Source organism: Tamandua tetradactyla, chromosome 18, assembly GCF_023851605.1.
Source record: "Tamandua tetradactyla isolate mTamTet1 chromosome 18, mTamTet1.pri, whole genome shotgun sequence".
NCBI lineage: Eukaryota > Metazoa > Chordata > Mammalia > Pilosa > Myrmecophagidae > Tamandua > Tamandua tetradactyla.
The window spans coordinates 47,046,093-47,066,913 of record NC_135344.1 but is presented as its reverse complement, the minus strand read 5'-3'; the positions used below and the strand labels follow the sequence as shown (position 1 = coordinate 47,066,913).

The window sequence follows — 20,821 nt, the reverse complement described above, 5'->3', positions numbered from 1 at the left end:
TTTAAAAATGAGAAATAGAAATGATACCCTTAGCATCACAAAAACCTTTATTTCTGCCATAGTTTATGCATATGATGAGTTCAAAGAATTTATGCTTATGATGATTATAACATGGTTTGGGCAGAAATACTCCCTGAATGTATTTTCCCATGGAAACAAAGTAAATAGTGGTTTTCAGCTTGGGAACTTCTTGGGTCCTTGTCACAGTTGAGGAGTTGGTCAATTAGAGTTCAGAGTCATACAGAACTCTGACATGATGGTAAGTGGTCCTAACAGCATCATAGACTGAGAAGGGGGAGGCAAAAGCCTTTCCAGACCATGTGTGCTCAGAGAAGCCCCACAAGGAGTGGATTGGATGATTAGATAAGTTTGGAAGATGTTGGCCAGACCTGGTGGTGCTACCAGGTCTCACCTCAGAGATCCAAGGAAGTTGTGAATTTTATTAATAGGTTTCTATGTCATGGTAGTATTTGCCAAGGACAAAGGGGTAGGGTTGTTTTCCTGAGACCCCTCAGGAAGGCCCAGAGAATGATTTCTTTTCACTCTGACAGTCCAGGAAGATGGCCAAAGTCAATTCAGCCATGGTCTTGAAAAGGATGTGAGGGAAACATCATTAACGTGCCCCGCTCAGGCTGATCACATGTGCCTGGTAGGCTGCAGAGGACGCCATATTCCTTGTGCTGCCGCTGGCTACTCCTTTTGTGACTTCCTAGAAAGAAAAGTTTCAAAGCTTTACCTATCTGGAGAAATGTGTATTTTCCTGGCTCCTTCCCTTGAGGTCAGCCTGAGCCACCTGGGTTGAGTACCCTGACTGGCCCCCCAACTCCTTGGGGGAATGGAGTCCTTGACCCACAACCAAAGGAGCTGAGACATACGTCTCCTGGTGCTGGAACTACCTTGGAGATTTGAGTGCATGCAAATCACCCCCTAGAGCCTCCAGAGGGCGGGAAAGAGCCTTGGAAACTTTTGGATTGAGTTGAACAGCAGTTCTGCAGTTCAACCCAAAGTTAGGGAAATTTTGAAAAGCAAATCTCTAGCACACAAAGCATCGCTGGAACACCAGCGATGCTTTGTGTTCCAGGCTGAGTGGCCTGCCCAGGTGGGACCCACTCTGCTGGTCAAACCCTGTGGCAGTTGAAGCCAAAAGGTGCCCCAAATCCCTAGTCAGCCTCACTAAAATTTTATTCCCGTGACTTCCACTTGACGTATGTGTGCTCTTAACTTGGAATTTGCTCCAAACTTGACGTTTTCACTTTTCAGTAACATTTTATGAAATATATTTAATACATTTGTGATAGATCATTTTAGAGCAAAATCCGAGACTCATTTTTTCATTTTATTGCTGGGAAGCAGAGGTCAAAATGTTGATCTGAAATTCTATGCCAGGCGATCAGAGTGAAACTGGATAATTGTTAACACTGGTTCCATGTCATATTAAATTTTCAGGTGGATAAAATGGCCAGTCTTTACAACATCCAGGTGCGGACTGGCTGCTTCTGTAACACTGGGGCCTGTCAGAGGCACCTGGGCATAAGTGATGAGATGGTCAAGAAGCATCTTCAGGTTGGTACTGCACCCTGGGGCCCCAGTGATTGCCAGCAAGACTCAATGGTGGCTGCTTTCAACCATCCATGTGCCTAGGGCTGCCTGGCTGGGGTGAGGGCTGGATTTGCAGGTTCATTTTTCTTAGTCTTGTGAATATGTGCCAAGAAAAAAGGGTGTATAGGTTCCTAGAACTGCTATAACAAGTTGCCACAATATGGGTGATTTGTAGCAGAACTGTATTCTCTTGGAGGCCAGAAGTCTGATGTCAAGGTGACAGCAGAGTTGTATTTCTTCTAAAGACTCAAGGGGAGGATACTTCTTTGCCTCACCCAGCTTCTGGTGCCCCAGGTGTGCCTTGGCTTGCGGCTGCATAACTCTAAACTCTGCCTCCGTCTTCATGTGGTCTTCTTCCCTCTGTCTGTGTCTCTGTGTCCACATTTCCTTCTTTTTGAAAGGACACCAGTCATATTGGACTTAGGGCCCACAGGGGGTAATCCAGGATGATTTAATCTCAAGATCCTTAACTTAATTACACCTGCAAAGGCCCTTTCCCCAAATATTTGCATTCATAGGTTCCAGGCATGTAGACATAATTTTTGGAGACCACCATGTAACCCACTACAAAAAGTTCAACAAAAATAGAAAACACTTCAAAATATTATTGATTATTATTGATTCATTTTTTAAATAAAAATTAAAGGTGATGTTTAAAGGATGTCCTGAAGGGAGGTGTATGCATGGCAGTGTGCTTGTGCACACAGAGGTCACTTAGCTAAACCAGTCCTACAGGGGAAAATTTTCAAGCTAGAGTCAGCTGATCATTGGGTTGGGTGGTGAGTGGAAATGTTCTTGGGGGGGTTTCTGCATCTTTCAGAATCTCTCCCCTCTACTCCCTCCCTCTTCTCTAGCCCAAGGTTTTTCACTTCAGGATTCAGCCTGTTTTGAACCATTTCATAAGAATAGTTTGAATGATGCAGTCCTTATTATTTCTGAATAGTTTATAACCTGAGTTTCTTTTGGTTGCCACTCCGTATTATATGTACAAGATCCAACTAAACCATAAACTGATTTTTATTAAAGAGAGTATGGTGCTCAGAATGCACATAACTGCAGTTCTGGATGAACTGTTTGGCCCTGTGGGATTCCATGGCCCCATCTCTTTGGTGGCTGGAGTTAGCGTGGGGGGAAGTGTATGGCACAGCCTAACCCACTGTTCTGACAGTGACTGGCACTGGGCAGCAGAGCTTGGGGACCCAGGTACTCCGGCCTCTCCTCATCTCCTGGCAGGAATGTTTACACTCGCTCTGCTTTTAGCTTCTCGTAGTGGCACCTCGGGCGCACAGCACACTTCAGCGTTGCCCTTGCGTTCTCTTGGGCTGATTTTGTTTTACAACACCCATGAGACATGAGCCACTCTGGCCGACGTATTTCTCTTCTCCTCCAGGCTGGTCACATCTGTGGAGATGACGTCGACCTCGTAGATGGGCAGCCGACGGGATCTGTGAGGATTTCCTTCGGATACATGTCGACGCTGGAGGACGCCCAGGCCTTCCTCGGGTTCATCACAGCAACCCGCCTGCGCCCGCAGACCCGCGCCCGGGGCACGGGGCCCGCGCCGGCAGCGCGCCAGGGTCGGAGCGCGCCTACTGGCGCCGCCGGACGCGGTCTTACGCCCTGGGACCCCTCGTCCGCCCCTGCGAATGCCGTGGGTTTGTGCCCACCTTTGGGCGTGGCCGGCAGAGCCCTGGAGACCCCTTCAGGGAAAAGTGCAGGAGTCCCGGATGCGGGCCCGGGGCCGCACGTTGTCACCAACCTTTATCTGTACCCGATCAAATCCTGCGCCGCCTTTGAGGTAAGCGTTTCATCGCCGCACAGAACAGAAAGTCAAGAAAATAGTGCAAGAAGTGAAGGAAATCATGCCAAAAATCAAAGTCATCTGTCAAGAGTATTGTGATAACAGAGTATTGTGATATACAATCTCATTTCTGTGGTGTGGGCTAACTTTTTTTTAATTATGAAATACAACATATATACAAGAACAATACATTTCAAAGTACATTTAACAAGTAGTTGTAGAACAGATTTCGGAGTTTGGTATGGATCACAGTGCCACAATTTCAGGTTTTTTTCTTCTAGCTGCTCCAAGTCACTGGAGACTAAAAATATTGATATAATGATTCAATTGTCATACTCATTTGTTAAAGCCTATCTTCTCTATTATAGCTCCTCCTTCTCCACTGAGCCTTCTCCCAATCTTTAGGGGTATTTGGGTTATCCCTGTTCTAGCTTTTTCATGTTGAAAAGAGGTGTTAACATTATGGGAGAGGGGGATGGAACTGTTCTTGGAGAGACTGACCCCTCTGGGTCTCAGGACTTACCTGGCCTAGGAGTCATCTGAAGGTTTCACGTTTCTGAAATATAAACTTAGTGTGCGTAACTTTTGTAGGATCTCAAATAAAGCCCTGGGTATTCTTTAGGGTTAATAGGAATGGTGTTAGTTGGGGTTTGGCAAACCATGGTAATCAGCAGTGTCTAGCTGAAGCTTGCGTAAGAGTAGCCTCCAGAATAGCCTCTCAACTCTATCTGAACTCTTAGCCAACTGAGACTTTATTGGGCTGACTGTTGAACCTGGCTCTGCTTATGGTGACCACCGAGAGTGTCCTGATTCTGAGGGGTCACTACCTACTTACCTTTCAATAATTATGGATGCAACTTTCACTGAATGAGTTGCTGGCTGTGTGCTGTAGCATTTGACATGTTTTGTTTCATTTGGTACCTAAAACAGTCAAACAAGGTAGATCATAATGTTATCCCCGTTTTATGATTACGGAGTCTGAGGGTGATTGAGATTAAGCACTTTTTCCAGGTCACATGCTTGTGAATGATACAGCAAGGATTTGAACCCCGGTCTGCTGACCCCTGGGTCCAGGCTCTCATGCAATTTGTTCCCTTCAGTTAGTTCAGTTCTCCCTGCAGAATGGAAGCACATTCTATCGAGGAGTGCTGCTGGGCAATCACTGAGCTTGGCAGGGATGAATTCTTGTCTTGGCTGGCCAGTTTGCCCTAATTCCCCTGACTCCTTCTTCCCTGCTGTGGCCAATTTGAGGACAGTCTTTATACACTTTGTGTGTATGTCCCAAGTCCCAGGCAAAGGCCTCAAGCTTCTGAGTCTCTGGGACAGTAGGCTTTCTGGTTTCTGGTCAGACATACGAAGGTCAGGGCCATTTGTCAAATGCTTTTCAGCGTCTCCCACATGAGCCTGTCTGCCAGCTCTCTCCCACTCCAGAATGGAGACAGTCTGTTTCCCGCAGACATAGGATTCCATTTTCACAGATCGGTCATGTTCCATAGTGACAGCCATGTCACGCAGATAGCACAGCAGGAATTAAAGTCCAAATTTTATAGGTAAGAACACTGAGGCTCAGAGATTTCATAACTTTCTTCCATCCACTAATTCAGAAATTATGTCCTAAGCACCTACCACCTACCTAGCCCTGTGCCAGCACCTGGAATACAGTGACAAGCAAAATGGAAATGATTCCTGCATTCAGGGAGGGCAGCATCTCAGAGGGTCGATGGTGATGTTGCTGACTGGGGGAGGGGCAGGCCTGCTGGGGCATCAGGAGGTCATTGTGGCACATAAGTAGTTCAGCATGCCTTGGTTTTTATTGTAGAATGCATATATCAAGGCAAACTACTGCACACATAACTACAAATCATTTTTAGGAAAAAAGCTATACAAAAATAAAACTGCAACTTCTGTAGCTATGCAGTACCAACTTGAGGAATTCACGCTGACAAAGTAGTTCTGGCCCCTGAGAGGGGTTTCTTTCTTTCCTTTTTAATTTTTTTTAAAACATTTTTTCTATTGTGAAATATAACATATATACAAAAAAGCAATATATTTTATGGTACATTGTAACAAGGAGTTATAGAACAGATTTCAGAGTATGATATGGGTTACAGTTCCACAATTTTAGCCTTTCCCTTCTAGCTATTCCAAGACATTGGAGGCTAAACGAAATATCAGTATAATGCTTCAGCAGTCATATACATTTTTGTGTGTGTGACCCACTTGCTTTTTGTTTTTTTTTAATTGTGAAAAATAGCATATATACAAAAAAGCAGCACATTTCAAAGCATACCACAACAACTAGATATAGAACAGATTTCAGAGTTTGGTATAGGTTACAGTTCCACAATTTAGGTTTTTCCTTCTAGCAGCTCCAAGATACTGGTGACTAAAACAAATATCATAATGATTCAGCAATCGTGCTCATTTGTTAAATCCATAGCTTTTTTTTCCCTTCTTTTTTTTTTGTGAAAAATGACATCTATACAAAAAAGCTATAAATTTCAAAATACAGCACCACAATTAGTTGTAGAACACATTTCAGAGTTGACATGGGTTACAATTTCACAACTTTAGGTTTTTGCTTCTAGCTACCCTAAAATACTGGAGACTAAAAGAGATATCAATTGAATAATTCAGAATTCATATTCATTTGTTGAATCTTATCTTCTCTGTATAACTCCACCATCACCTTTGATCTTTCTATCCCTCTTTTTAGGGGTGTTTGGACTATGGCTATTCTAAATTTTTCATATTGGAAGGGTCTGTCGCTAATATGGGGTAGGGAGGTGGAACTATCTGATATTCTGGAGAGGCTGGGCTAGATTTCAGGATTTATCTGGATCAGGGACCTATTTGGAGGTTGTAGATTTCTGGAACGTGACTCTAGTGCATGGAACTCTTGTTGAATCTTGTATATTGGCCTAGGTATTCTTTAGGATTGGCTGGAATGGTCCTGGTTGGGGGTTGGCAGTTTATGATAGGTAGCAGGGTCTACTTGAAGCTTTTGTAAGAGCAACCTCCGGAGTAGCCTCTCGACTCTATTTGAACTCTCTGTGCCACTGATACTTTATTACACTTCTTTTCCCTCTTTTGGTCAGGATGGAGTTGTTAATCCCATAGTGCCAGGTCTGGATTTATCCCTGGGAGTCATCTCCCACCTCGCCAGGGAGACTTTCACCCCTGGATGTCATGTCCCACGGAGGGGGTAGGGCAATGATTTCACTTGCAGAGTTGAGCTTAGAGAGACTGAGGCCACATCTTAGCAATGACACAGGTCCTCTAGAAGTAACTCTTAGGCATGCCTATAGGTATTCTAAGCTTCTCCACTACCTATATAAGCTTCACAGGAGTAAGACTCCTGATTGAGGGCATGGCCTATTGATTTTGGTGTCCCTAAAGTTTGACACAGTAACAGGGGATTCCCTCATGATAAGGTTTAATAGTTCCATAGTTTTTCTCCTGTCCCTCAGGGGACTTTGCCAATACTTTTTAATTATCTGCTTAATACACTCTAGGATGTTTCCAGTCATTACAATAATCTATACAGGATTAAAAGACCTCTTTCTTATTCTGGGCTCCCTGTGTTTCAGTTGTTCAAATAAGCTATACAGATAGTTTGAATTATATTATGTACTACAGAAAATTTCAGTTCCAGATCAAATAAACCTTTCTTCCATTGGTCTCAAAGAGTATGTGTGGTTCTAAAATATAGACACTGTCTTCCTTACCGGTATGTTCTGAATTACTTTAACCCCAACCTGTTCGGCTTTGTTCTTATCTCTAAATATTAGGTTTTATATATATATATATATATATATATATATATATATATATATATATATATATATATATATATATAACAACCTCTCAAAATCCAGAAATAGTGATCACCACTCAGGACTTAGTGTGCCTGCTCTAAAAGCTCACAATCTAAGCTCCTGTTTTCTTATAAGCATTTTCTAAAGGTGACCATCCCATTCTTGTTCTTTCGTTTCCGGCTTATTTTGTCTCACCGAATGTCCCACATGTTCATTCACATCATTGCATGCCTCACGACATTGTTCCTTTTTGTAGCAGCACCACCTTCATTCATAAGTATACACCATCATTCACCGTTTTACTTCTCTGCCAATGCATCCTTCAGCCACCTGCATTCATCGGGCATTGTGTAGAGGGCCCAAAGTCCACAGTCCCTCAGCATTCTCAATTTTAGACAATTTCATTGTTCCCAAAAGAAAGAAAACCAATAAACACAACCTTGCCAAATGGGAAATCTCAACCTCCTCTTAACTCTTGTCCCTCCCCTCATTATTTATCTCTGCTGTTGCTGTGGTAGTGCTGATGGTTTCCGTTTGTACATAGCTCATAGCACTTGTACCCTGGATTTAACATTCTTTGTACAGGAATCATATCTTTGAAATAATTCTTGGGAGAACTAATTCATATTTCTAGTGTTAATCAGTAGGACATGTAGGTCTATACAACCCCTTTCAATCTTGTTCATCTTCAATGTGGTAATATTACTTATAGACCCACTAGAGAACCACCTTCACTCCTATCTTCCCTTACATTGGAATTCAACCTCATTAGCTAACGATTCACCCATCTCTAGCTTCTATTATCTTTAAGTCCCCTATATTCTGTATTATAAGCCTCTGGTTATACCTTTATGCTGTTCTTAAAAGTGGAATCATACAGTATCTATCCTTTTGTGTCTGGCTAATATCACTCAACATTATGTCCTCAAGACTCGTCCATCTTGTCATTTTGTCTTACTGCTGCATAATATTCCATCGTACGTGTAGACCACATTTTGTTGATCCACTTGTCTGTTGATGGGCATTTGGCAATTGTGAATAATGCTACTATGAACATTGGTGTGCAAATGTCTGTTTATGTTGTTGCTTTCAGCTCTTCTGGGTGTATACCAAGTCGTGCTGTTGCTGGGTCATAAGGCAACTTGATATTTAGTTTCCTAAGAAACTGTCAAACAGTCTTCCATAGTGGCTGCACCATTACACATTCCCACCAGCAGTGCATAAGTGTCCCAGTTTCTCCACATCCTCTCCAACATTTATAGTATCCTGTTTGTTTAATAGCAGCCATTCTTATAGGTGTGAAGTGGAATCTCACTGTAGTCTTGATCTGCATTTCCCTTATAGCCAATGAAAATGAGCATCTCTTCGTGTACTTTCGAGCCATCTGTATTTGCTCTTCAGAAAAATGCCCATTTATATCTTCAGTCCATTTTATAATTGGGTTACTTGTTCTTTTGTTGTTGAGTTGTATGATTTCTTTGCATATACAGGAAATCAAACCTTTGTCTGATATGTGATTTCTGAATATTTTCTCCCTTTTAGTTGGCTGCCTCTTCACCTTTTGACAAAGTCTTTTGAGGTGCAGAAACATTTGATTTTGAGGAGTTCCCATTTATCTATTTTTAATAATAATAGATAAATTATTATTGCTTATGCTTGCTTGTGCTTTGGGTATAAAGTTTAGGAAGCTACCTCCTGTTACTAGGTCTTGAAGATGTTTCCTTACATTACTTCTAGAAGCTTTATGGTGCTTCTTTATATTCAGGTGTTTGATCCACTTTGAGTTAATTTTTGTGTAGGAGTCTTCCTTCATTCTCTTGGCTATTGATATCCAATTCTTCCATGTTCAATTATTGAAAAGACTATTTTGTCCCAGTTCAGAGGATTTGTGGGCTTTGTCAAAAATCAGCTGACCATAGAATTGGTTGTCTATTCCTGCACTCACGATTCGATTCCATTGGTCAATGCTTCTGACTTTGTGCCGATACCATACTGTTCTGACCATTGTGGCTTTGTAATAGGTTTGAGGTCAGGAAGTGTTAATCCTCCCACTTTGTTCTTTTTTAGGATTTTTGGGGTCTCTTTCCCTTCTGGATAAATTTTGTAATTAGCTATTCCAAATAGTCAAAGAAGGTTGTTGGAATTTTGATTGGTACTGTGTTGAATCAGTAGATCAATTTGAAGAGAATTAACGTCTTAACTATATTTAGCCTTCCTATCCATGAGCAGGGAATGTCTTTCCACCTATTTAGATCTCCTTTGATTTCTTTTACAATGTTATGTAGTTTTCTGTGTACAAGTCCTTTACATTCCTAGTTAAGTTCATTCCTAAGTACTTGATTCTCTTAGTTGCTATTTTCAGTGGAATTTTTTCCTTAACTGAATTCTCAGCTCATTGCTTGTGTATAGAAATGTTACTGATTTTTGCACATTATCTTTGTATCCTACCACCTTTCTGAATTTGTTTATTAACTCAAGGAACTTTGCTATGTATTTCTCAGGATCTTCCAAATATAGTATCATATCATCTGCAAATAATTAGAGTTTTATTTCTTCCTTTCCAATTTGAATGCCTTTTATTTCTTTGTCCTGCCTGATTGGTCCAACTAGAACATCTAGTACAATGTTGAATAATTGTGGTAACAGTGGGCATCCTTGTCTTGTACCTGATCTTAGGGGGAAAGATTTCAGTCTCTCTGCATTGACTATGATGCTGGCTGTCAGTTTTTCATATATTCCTTTTATCATATTGAAGTAGTTACCTTTGATCCCTGTCTTTTGAAGTGTTTTTATCAGAAAGTATGCTGAATTTTGTCAAATGCTTTTCAGCATCAATCAAGATGATCATGTGATTTTTCCCTTTCGATTTGTTAATGTGCTGTATTACATTAATTGATTTTCTTGTGTTGAACCATCCTTGCATTCCTGGTATAAACCCCACTTGGCCATGGTGTATAATTCTTTTAATGTGTTGTTGGATTCAATCTGCTAATATTTTATTGAGAATTTTTGCATCTATGTTCATTAGGGAGATTGGCCTGTAGTTTTCCTTTCTTATAGCATCTTTACCCGGTTTTGGTATTAAAATAATGTTAGCTTCATAAAATGAGTTAGGTAAAGTTCCTTTTTCCTCAATTTTTTTGGTAAAGTTTGAGCAGGTTGGTGTCAGTTCTCTTTGCAATGTTTGATGAATTTCCCTGTGAAGCCATATGGCCCTGGGTTTTTCTTTGTTGGAAGATTTTTGATGACTGATTGAATATCTTTACTTGTGATTGGTTTGTTGAGATCTTCTATTTCTTCCTGAGTCAGTGTAGCTTGTTTCTGTGTCTCCGGGAATTTGTCCTTTTCATCTAAGTCGTCTAGGTTGTTAATGTATAGTTGTTCATAGTGTCCTCTTATGATTTCTTTTTTGTCTTAAGGGTCTCTGGTAATGCACCTCTTCTCATTTCTGATTTTGTTTATTTGCATCCTCTCTCTTTTTTTTCTTTGTCAGTCTTGCTAGTGGCCCATCAATTTTATTGATTTTTTCAAAGAACCAACTTTTGGTTTTATTGATTCTTTCCTATTGCCCTTTTGTTCTCCCATTCATTTGTCTCTGCTTTAATCTTTGTTATTTCTCTTCTTCTATCTGCTTTGGGGTTAGTTTGCTGTTCTTTCTCAATTTCCTCCAGGTGGGCTGTAAAGTCCTCAATTTTTCCTCTTTCTTGTTTTTTAATATAGGCATTTAGAGCAATAAACTTCCCTCTCAGCACAGCCTTTGTCTTCTGCCATAAGCTCTGATAAGTTGTTTTGTCATTTTCATTCATCTCCAGAGAGCTACTGATTTCTCTAGCAATTTCTTCTTTGACCCACTGGTTGTTTAAGAGTGTGTTATTTAATCTCCATATATTTGTGAATGTTCTCATTCTTTGGTGGTTATTGAGATCCATATTGAGATCCAGCTTCATCCCATTGTCATCAGAGAAAGTGCTTTGAATAATTTCAGCATTTTAAAATTTATAAAGACCTGTTTTGTGCTGCAGCATATATTAATCTATCCTGGAGATGTTACATGAGCACTAGAAAAGAATGTATATCCTTGTGCTTTGGGGTGCAATAACCTATATATGTCTGTTAGGTCTAATTCATTCATCAAGTTATTTAACTTTTCTGTTTCCTTGTTAGTCTTCTGTCTGATTGTTCTCTCTATAGAGGAGAGTGGTGTAATGAAGTCTCCTTCTATTACTGTTGAAACGTCTAATGCTCTCTTTATTTTTGCCAATGTCTATCTGTTTCATATACTTAGGAGCTCCTTGACTGGGAGTGTAAACATTTATGATTGTTCTATCTTCTTCGTGAGTTGACCCTTTAATTCATATATAGTGTCCTTCTTTGTCTCTTATGATATCTTTACCTTTAAAGTCTATTTTGTCCAATATCAGTATAGCTACTCCTGCTTTCTTTTGGTTACAACTTGCATGGAAAATCTTTTTCCATCCTTTCACTTTCAATCTATTTTTATCCTTTTGTCTAAAATGAGTCTCTTGTAAGCAGCACATAGCTGGATTATGTTTCTGAATCCATTCTGCCAGTCTGTATCATTTAATTGGTAAGTTTAGTCTGTTGACATTCAAAGTTATTACTGAAAATGTGTTTCTTGATTCCACCATCTTATCTTTTTTATTTTATTTGTCAGATCTGTATATTCTTTTCCCTCTTTTTCTTTGTATTCTTTAAATTACCCTTAATGGTACTATTCAGTTCTGTGCCTCCCTTCAGACCTTCCTCTCCTGTCTTTTTTTTTTTTAGCCAGCAGAATTCTTTTTAGTATTTCTTGTAGGGCTGGTCTCTTGTTGACATATTCTTTCAGGACTTCTTTGTCTTGAAAATTTTAATCTCTCCCTCAGTTTTGAAGGACAATTTGGCTGGGTACAGAATTCTTGGCTGGAAGTCTTTTTCAGGATCTTGAGTATATCATACCACTGCCTTTTGCTAGTTGAGTAGTCTGAACTCAGTTTTACTCGGATTCCCTTGTATGTAGTAGATTGTTTTTCTCTTGCCACTTTCAGGATTTTCTGCTTTTCTTCAACATTTGACAGATTGATTTTTATATGCCTTGGGGAAGACCTATTTGAATTTATTCTGTTTAGAGTTCATTGGGCTTCTTTGACTTGTATGTTTATGTCCTTTATAAGGGTTGGAAGTTTACCCCCATTATATCCTCAGTTACTCTTCCTAGCCCTTTACTCCTTCTGGGATATCAGTGATTCTTATACTTATGCACTTTGTTTAGTCTGTCATTTCCCTGAGATCCAGTTCAGTTTTTTCCATCTTTTTTGCTATTTGCTGTTTTGAGTCTTCGGAGTCAGTTATCCTGTCCTCTATATCACTTATTCTTTCTTCTGTCTCTTCACATCTGGTGTTGTGTGCCTCTAGTATATTTTTCCTTTGGTCAGCAAAGTCCTTTAGTCTCTTTTTTCCTGCCCCAGCTCTAGAATCAACCATTTTTCTAAAGAGCTCTGGTTTCTTTTATTGGAGAATATTAGAAACCAAAATTTAGTTTTGTAAAAATGTGAAGAATTCAGGAAAATTTTGCACTTAACATGAATTGACTCAGTATAGCCACCACTTGTGTGAGAAATATGTCTGTAGTATAAGAATAAGCCTTAGGCACCCACTACTATGGAGGGAGCTTTAAGAAGCAGAAGGGCTGAACACTTGTGGGAAGGGTCCTGGGGAACGGGTAGGACAGAGAATAACTTTTAATTTTTATTCATGGCTTGGGTAGCCACCAGCCATATGTGGCTATTAAGCACTTGGAATGTGGCTAGTTGTACTATGCATATGCATTATCTATTTACAAGTCGGGTTGAAGTGGAGAAGGATGCGAAGCGCATCTGGAGGTTGAAATGAAGATAACCAGTTCACATACCTTCTCTTCCTCATTGTCCCCTGTTTTATTTTCTTCTCTTTTCCTCCTTTTTTTTCCTTTAAGAGTATGTGCTGAATTCATGAAGTCCATCTATATTTGTGCAACCATTGCACAATCATATAAAGGTCATTATTGAGGAGCCCTGGCCTAAAATACACCTCCCTCTTTGTCTAGGTGACCAGGTGGCCTATAGGAGAGCAAGGACTTCTGTATGACCGGAGCTGGATGGTTGTGAATCAAAATGGCATTTGTCTGAGTCAGAAGCAGGAGCCCCAGCTCTGCCTGATCCAACCCTTCATTGACCTGCAGCAAAGGATCATGGTCATCAAAGCCACAGGTATGAAAACCGGGTTCATCATCACAAAGCAGTGGCAAGAGTGGCTGATACGTTCCTAATTTTTTTTCCCAGGCAGTGATTGAGCAGGATTGTAGCCACACGAAGGTTTGGGAAATCTCTGGGGAGAGGGAAAGATCTGACAGTCCAGCAAGAAAGGAAAGTGGTTTTAATTTTGGAATTATATGATGTAAATTTCACTTTCCATTCCTTTTATTTCCATTACTCTTCATAATATATGCTGCAAGCTTGAAGACTTTGTTGACTGTCATTATGAATTAATATATAGAAAACAGTAGACCAGCTTTGTCCAACAGAACTTTTTGTGATAGTGAAAATATTCTATAGCTGCACCCTCTAGTTGGGTAGCTGTCAGCCTCATGTGGCTATTAAGCACCTGAAATGTGCCTAGTGGGACATGAGGACTGAATTTTAAATTTTAATTCATTTTAATTAATTTGCATTTAAATAGCCATGTGTGGCTAGTGGCTATAGTGTTCAACAACACAAGTATAGAGAATAATATAATGAACATTCAAGAGCACTATCTAGTTGTAACAAGTCTTAACATTTGGCCATATTTGCTGCTGCTGCTGCTGCTACTGCTGCTACTGCTGCTTCCTCCTCCTCTGCCTCCTCCCTTATCCATTTCCTCTTCCTCCTCCATCACCTTCTATTTTGACGTGTCTTTCTCCTTCTCCTCTTCCTCTTCCTCTTTCTCTGCCTCCTCCTTCTTCTAAGGATTAAAAACACTACAGATTCAACTGGAACTGCTTGCATACCTCTCTCCAGCCTCATTCCTCTTACTTCCTCTCCACCATCATTTATGAATAGTCTAGTTTCTCCCCAATTTGTAACTGTACTTTTATGACGTATCACATTTTCAGCATTCATGATTGTGTTTCTTGGCTCTAAGTATTCTATTCTGTGCCAGTGGTTTATTTGTCCATGAAGCAATAGTGTTCCACTGTTGTTAGAGTTATGGAATGTCTCACTGTCTGGTGGGCCATGTCTTTTGATCCCATTCTTCCAAATTATCGTGGCTATTCTTGGCCCTTGGCTCTCCTGTATGAATTTCAGGAAAAGCATGTTAAGTTCCACAACAACCATGTTGGGATTTTCATCTTATACTTTTAAAATTAATATACCTTAAAGTTGACATTTTTGGTATTGGTTTTATAACTTTTTAACCACCCACACAATAAAGAAACAAAACAGCTCCGTTGTTACCACCCCTGCTCCACAAGCAAAATCGCCGTCAGGCTATCTCTTTGTAGTCATACCCTCACCCATCCTTAACATCTCATGGTTATGGATCTGTTCTCCACCATTAGAGTTTTATCTTTTTGAGAATGTCATATAACTTTGTTTGACCTTTTGAGACTTAGCGTGATGCCTTTGAGGTCCATCTAAGCTGTTGTGTATCAATAGTTCATTCCTTTTTATTGTACTGATGTACCACAGGGTGTTTATCCATTTACCTGTTGAAGGACAGTTGGGTTATTTCCAGATTTGAGTGATTATAAATAGAGCTGCTATAAACATTCATGTGCAGGTTGTGGGTGAATATAATCTTTCATTTCTCTGAAATAAACCCCTAGGAGTTAGATTGCTGGGTCATAGAGTAAATGTATGTTTACCATTATAAGGAACTGCCAAACCAGGGTGGCTATAGCATTTTGCTTTCCCACCAGCAATGTATGAGCGTTCCAGTTGCTCCACCTGCCATCTAGACCTTGGTGGTGTTCGTATTTCTTATTTTAGTCATTCTAATAGGTGGGTAAAGATATCTCATTGCAGTTTTAATTTGCACTTCCCTAGTGATTGATGATGCCTAGCATCTTTTCATGTATTTTTTTCCCCTCCTTATATCCTCTTTGACTCATGGATTATTTAGAAGTGTGTTGAATTTTTGAATGTTTGGAAATTTTCTTGCATTCTTTTTGTTATTGATTTTTAGTTTAATTCCATTTTGGGAAGAAACATTCTTTATATGATTTTGCTTCATTTTAATTGGTTTGGCTTATGACCAGGGATATAATCTATTTCAGTGAATGTTCCATGTGTACTTGAAATCATGTGTGTTTTGCTGTTGTTGGGTGGAGTGGTCTATAAATGTCAATTAGATGCAGGTAGCTGATGGAATTGTTCAATTTTTCTTTATTCTGGCTAATTCTTCTGTCTACTTGTCCTACCAGTTCCTGAGAGAGGAATGTTGTCTCCAACTACAATTGTGGATTTGTCTATTTTTCCTTTTAGTTCTGTTAGTTTTTAGTACATTTACTATTATCACGTCTTCTTGATGAAAGTGTATCAATATATCTTTGTCATTAAGTGATGTCCCTCTTTATACCTCATAATTTTCTTCTGAAATGTAAAGTCTGAAATTCTTTGTGGCCACTTCAGCTTTCCTTTGATTAGTGTTTGCATGTGCTATTTTCCATTTTTACACTTATTTTTTCCAGCTTTATTAAGATTTATTTCACGTATAAAATTTATCCATTTAAAGTGTGCAGTTTAGTGGTTTTTAGTAGATTCACAATGTTGTGCAACCATCACCACAATCATTTTTAGAATATTTCATCACCCCAAAAGAAAATCCTTATATGTATTAGCAGTCACTCCCCATTTCCACCCTCACATCCAACTCTAGCAGCCACTAATCTACTTTCTATCTGTATGGATTTGCCTATTCTGGACATTTAATATGAATAAATTCATACAGATTACCTTTTGTGACTGCCTTTTTTCATTTAGCATCATATTTTCAAAGTTCATCCACGTTTTATGCTATATTAGTACTTCGTTCTTTTTTTATGGCCGAATAATATTTCATTGTATGGTTATACCACATTTTGTTTATCCATTAATTAGTTGATGGACATCAGTTATTTTCTCTTTTTGGCTATTATGAATAATGCTGCTATGAACATTCACATACCAATTTTTTTATAGACATCTTTTTCAGTCCCCTTCATATATAACTCGGAGTGGAATTGCTGGGTCATATGGTGACTCTATGTTTAGCATTTTGAGGAACTGCCACACAGTTTTCTAAGCAGCTGCACCATTTTAACCCGTGATTAATGATGTCGAGCACCTTTCATGTGTCTATTGGCCATTTATATATCTTTTTTGGAATGTTTATTCACATCCTTTGCCCATTATTAAATGGGTCATATATCTTTTTGTTGTTGAGTTGTAAAAGTTCCTTTTATATTCTGGGAAAAGAATATGACTGGCTCAGTGCAGGTATCTTCCATGAAAAAATCTGTTCAATGAACACTCTGTTGGTGGTACTGGTAATGATGAAGAAAATCTCTTATAAAATGATTTCTATGACCCAGCCACTTATTTGACTCAACCAAATGCCAGTGTCATTAAAATTCATGTATACTTCAAGATAACGGGCTTTCATTCACATAGTTATTCTTTTTGTATGATAATAAATTTGCTTCTAACCTTTTTACATTAGGGATGGAGCCTATAGAGGTGCCTCTTGAGGAAAACGTTGAACAGGCTCAGATTTGCCGAAGCAAGGTCTGTGCTGACAGGTGAGACTCTGAAACAGATGAAGATCTCTGATGCTTCTGCAGGTCTGGCCCAGAGGGGAAGAGAACAGTGCCCCAGATGATCCAGCCTCTGCCACATCCTTAAATCCTGCTGCCTTTCCCTTGCTCATGCCACTAACCATGCTGGCTCCCTGGTATTCTTCAAACCTACCAGGCATGCTCCCACCTCAGATCTTTGCACTTGCTGTTCCCTCTGCCTTGCATGCTCTTCCCCTATCTGTACCTGTACAAGACTCGCTCCCTCATCTCTGTCAGGTCTCTGCCCAAAAGCCCCTTCTTGGAGGGCTACCTGACCGCCCACAGAAATCTGCCTCTCCCTATCTGTTGCCTGCTGTGTTCTTCTGGCATGTTGCGTATTTGCTTATTTATTTATTTTCAGTCCCTCCCACTAGCATGTCGACTTTGAGAGAGCAGAACTTTATGTTGCTCACTATAGAGCCAGGAACAGCACCGAGTTGAGGTGTGTGGTGTGCGGGACAGGCTGAAACAGGGAGAACAGCCCTTGAGGCAAGATGGTAGCTCAGATGGAGTGGTCGCAGTAGAAGTGGTGAGGGGAGACACCTGATTCAGAGTTTCTGAAGACTGGCGGGGGGTGTGGTGGTGGTGGTAGAGTAATTGGAAGAGAGTAAGGATGCAAGTGGGAAGGGCAGCTAATAAGGCAGATGAGACATGGTGGAGACTTGGACTGGGATCAGAGAGGAAATTAGGTGGCTGTGAGATATGTATTCTCAGAAGAATCATCTGAACTAGCTGATGGATTAGATGTAAGAGCTGAGAGTAAGGGGGTGTTAAGATATCTCCCAGGTTTCTGAAGTATAACTTTCAGGTGATAATTCATAAGTTATATTCCATATAGTTTGGACTATTACCTAATTTAAGTTGTTGATAATTAGTCATCTGCCAAGTTAAAGGAAATGTAGAAAGTGAAGTTGAGTACAGTAGCATATCTATTTTATTTCTCGATTGTTATTGGTTATTTATGATAAATCTGTTCATTGAATGTATCAAATCTCTGCGTTCCTTGTTATCTAAATCTAATCTATACCTGAAAACTTGTGGAACAGCAACTTTTCCAATGGGTTCCCAACTCATCTAATATCCCAACCAATTTCCTCTCCCAATATAAAAGCAGTCAATTCATATGACTCATTAATGTGTATATTTATACTCAGTAGATGGGGATTGTGTATAGTATCTTTTCCTTCTGTACTACTGTGAATATACACTATCATGCAAGTCATGAAATAATGTTAAATAGTAAAATTACATGTAATTGGATCTAAGTAGCTAGTGTCCCCTGGTGCCCGCAGAGGAATCACCCTGGACCCTTGAAGGGCTCCCCCTTCCGGGAAGAGGCCGTAGGTGATGACTGAGCAAAGTTAGTTGTCATGGACGCTGAACCCCATCCTGGAGGCCAAAGGGTTGCGCACACTTCATCTACTTGCTAGCACTTGAGCCAATTTAAATGTTTTTGCCAATTTCAATATTCACTAGAGCTCACTTTCAATTAAGGTGATGAGTTTTGGGTAATATTTTTGCACATGACTAGCAGATCTTCAGCTAGAGATATAAACATTAAGAGATACCTGCAATTATTGATTAAGCTCATCCCTGGTTGTACTATGCCCTTTATGGCATCTGTGAGGAATGCAATTTTCTGTCTAATAAAGTTTTCAGGTAGCTAGAAGTCAGATTTATTTACGCTTATCTTATGTACTCAGGATAATGAAAATGGACTTTGGAGCCATCCCTCAAAAGAGAGGAGTGAATGTGTTACAAAATGAGGCTTCATGCTCCCATTCTCCTTCTAGACAGTAGGCCAACTAAATGTTTTTCCAGTTAAAATTAAGAAAAAAGGTAGATTTTAAAAAATGGCTGTATTGTAATACCTTGGGATTTGCATTATAAATTCTAGTAATGTGCACTTTAAGAAAATTCTACAGGAGTGCATATTTTTTTACAAACCTGATCAGTAAATGTACTTTTATCTGTAATTTATGGGCTTAGTACCAGTTCACATGGTGTGGCAGGAAGCGAAAGTATTAGTCAGGACCATAGGAAAAAGTCATGACGTGTTCCTAAAGCAAAGGGCTGCTCTGTATGGTCTCAAATTCCAAGCTTTGAGGTTCTCAGTGCCTATGTTTAACATAAAAAAGATCTTTCCAGAGGAACTTTAAAGCCTCATACAAGCCTCAGCTGCAGGTCTCCCTGTGTTTGGGAAATCTCCTTGGGCTTCCTAAATGCACCTGTAACTTTAAACTTCCTTCTCCCTGGGGGCTCATGCGATGTAATTTTATTTTACTTTGTAAGTTAGCTTTTTGCACGTTTTATTTTTATTTAAAGAAATACTAATACTCCCTCCATCCCTACCCTTTGTCTTCCCCAGAGTAAATACTTACGATTGTGGAGAAAAAGTTTCCAACTGGTTGTCAAAGTTTTTTGGCCGTCAGTGTCATTTGATCAAGCAAAATTCAAACTTTCAAAGAAATGCAAAGAAGAAACATGGAAAAGGTATTACATTTTGGATTGGTTCTCAGAGAACAGGAACCCGGGCTTAACGTTGTGTGTGTCAAAAACATGTATCCCAAAACCATGAAGTAGATTTGCAGATTTTACAGAGGAATGTGCTCATGCACAGACAATGAGGGTGGCCAGCCTTTAGCAGAAAGGTCTACAGTGACCCCAAAGTCAGCAGGACATGTAGTAGCCTCAGTGATCTCGAGGAGGCTGAGAAGTCTTCAGGCCAGCTGCTTTGCCTTTGTGCAAGCCCTCGGCCTCACTCCTGCATGTTTAGAAGCACAATTCTAAATTGTGCTTAAATAAAGACATTGGTAGCCTGCTGGGTCCTCAGGTGAGATCTGGGAGCAAAGAGATCTGGGTCTTTAGTCTTGGCTCTTTCACCAAATCATGGGGAGACCGTGGCAAATCCTTCAATCCAGTGGTACCTCGACTTCCTTATCCGTGCTGTTGTTAGGATGAAATGGTATAGTAGAGATGGTAGTGCTTTGAAAGGTGACAGCACCATATGTGCAGAAAAGGTCATTTCAGGTCTCCACTCACATGTCACTGTCTCAGGGAAGCCTTGCCTAACTACTTTCTTTAGAATTGCAGCCCCCAACCAAACACTCCCTAGCTCCCTTCTTCATTTTATTTTACTCTGTGCTACTTTTCACACCCTACAGATAATATATTTTGCTCATTCATTTTGTTTATGTTCTTTCTTCTATCTACTGGAATGTAAGGTGTGTGAGGTCAGGGAGTTTTTCTGTTTTGCTCAGTGGTGTATCGTTAGTGAGTGCTTATGACAGCTCCTGGCATATGGTAGTTGGTCAGCAAATATTAGAGGAATGAAAGAATGAATCACTGCTGCATTATCAGTTTATGCAGGATGACCTGCTGTAGTGACTGGCTCCCAGAGAGTCTGGCTTGTAAGTCCCAATTAGCATTTGTATCATACACAGACAGTAACTGGGTCCAGGGACCAGCATGGGGTCACCTGTGCCTCCCTGGAAATGTATGCATGGAAGGGAGCCGAGTGATGTAGTTGACTTGGACTTTTAAAAAGTTGACAATTTTTCCTGTCATGACCAGAGAATTTGAGTCTCTGTGTGATAGAGAAGGAGAATAAATGTAGGTTCATTTTGTTAAGGAGGTGGTGGTGTTTGGGTGTAAATAAGCTTAGAGACACAGTTAAAGGGGAGAGAGAAATGGGCATTTCTATGGTCAGAGACATGAAGGGATGGAATGCATCAGGATCACTGCCAGCCTTATAGACTATGTGGAGAA

The 20,821-nt window shown here is 40.1% G+C and overlaps 1 protein-coding gene across 1 annotated transcript in view; it reads left to right on the top strand.

Moving 5' to 3' along the window:
• MOCOS (molybdenum cofactor sulfurase) overlaps positions 1 to 20,821 on the top strand; it is a 62,899-nt gene that overhangs the window by 23,245 nt on the left and 18,833 nt on the right. Inside the window, exons 7-11 of the mRNA XM_077135605.1 lie at positions 1,447 to 1,563; positions 2,990 to 3,397; positions 13,304 to 13,466; positions 16,939 to 17,017; positions 19,422 to 19,546. Of these exons, the coding sequence (XP_076991720.1) occupies positions 1,447 to 1,563; positions 2,990 to 3,397; positions 13,304 to 13,466; positions 16,939 to 17,017; positions 19,422 to 19,546 (892 nt within the window). The remainder of the gene's footprint in view (positions 1 to 1,446; positions 1,564 to 2,989; positions 3,398 to 13,303; positions 13,467 to 16,938; positions 17,018 to 19,421; positions 19,547 to 20,821) is intronic.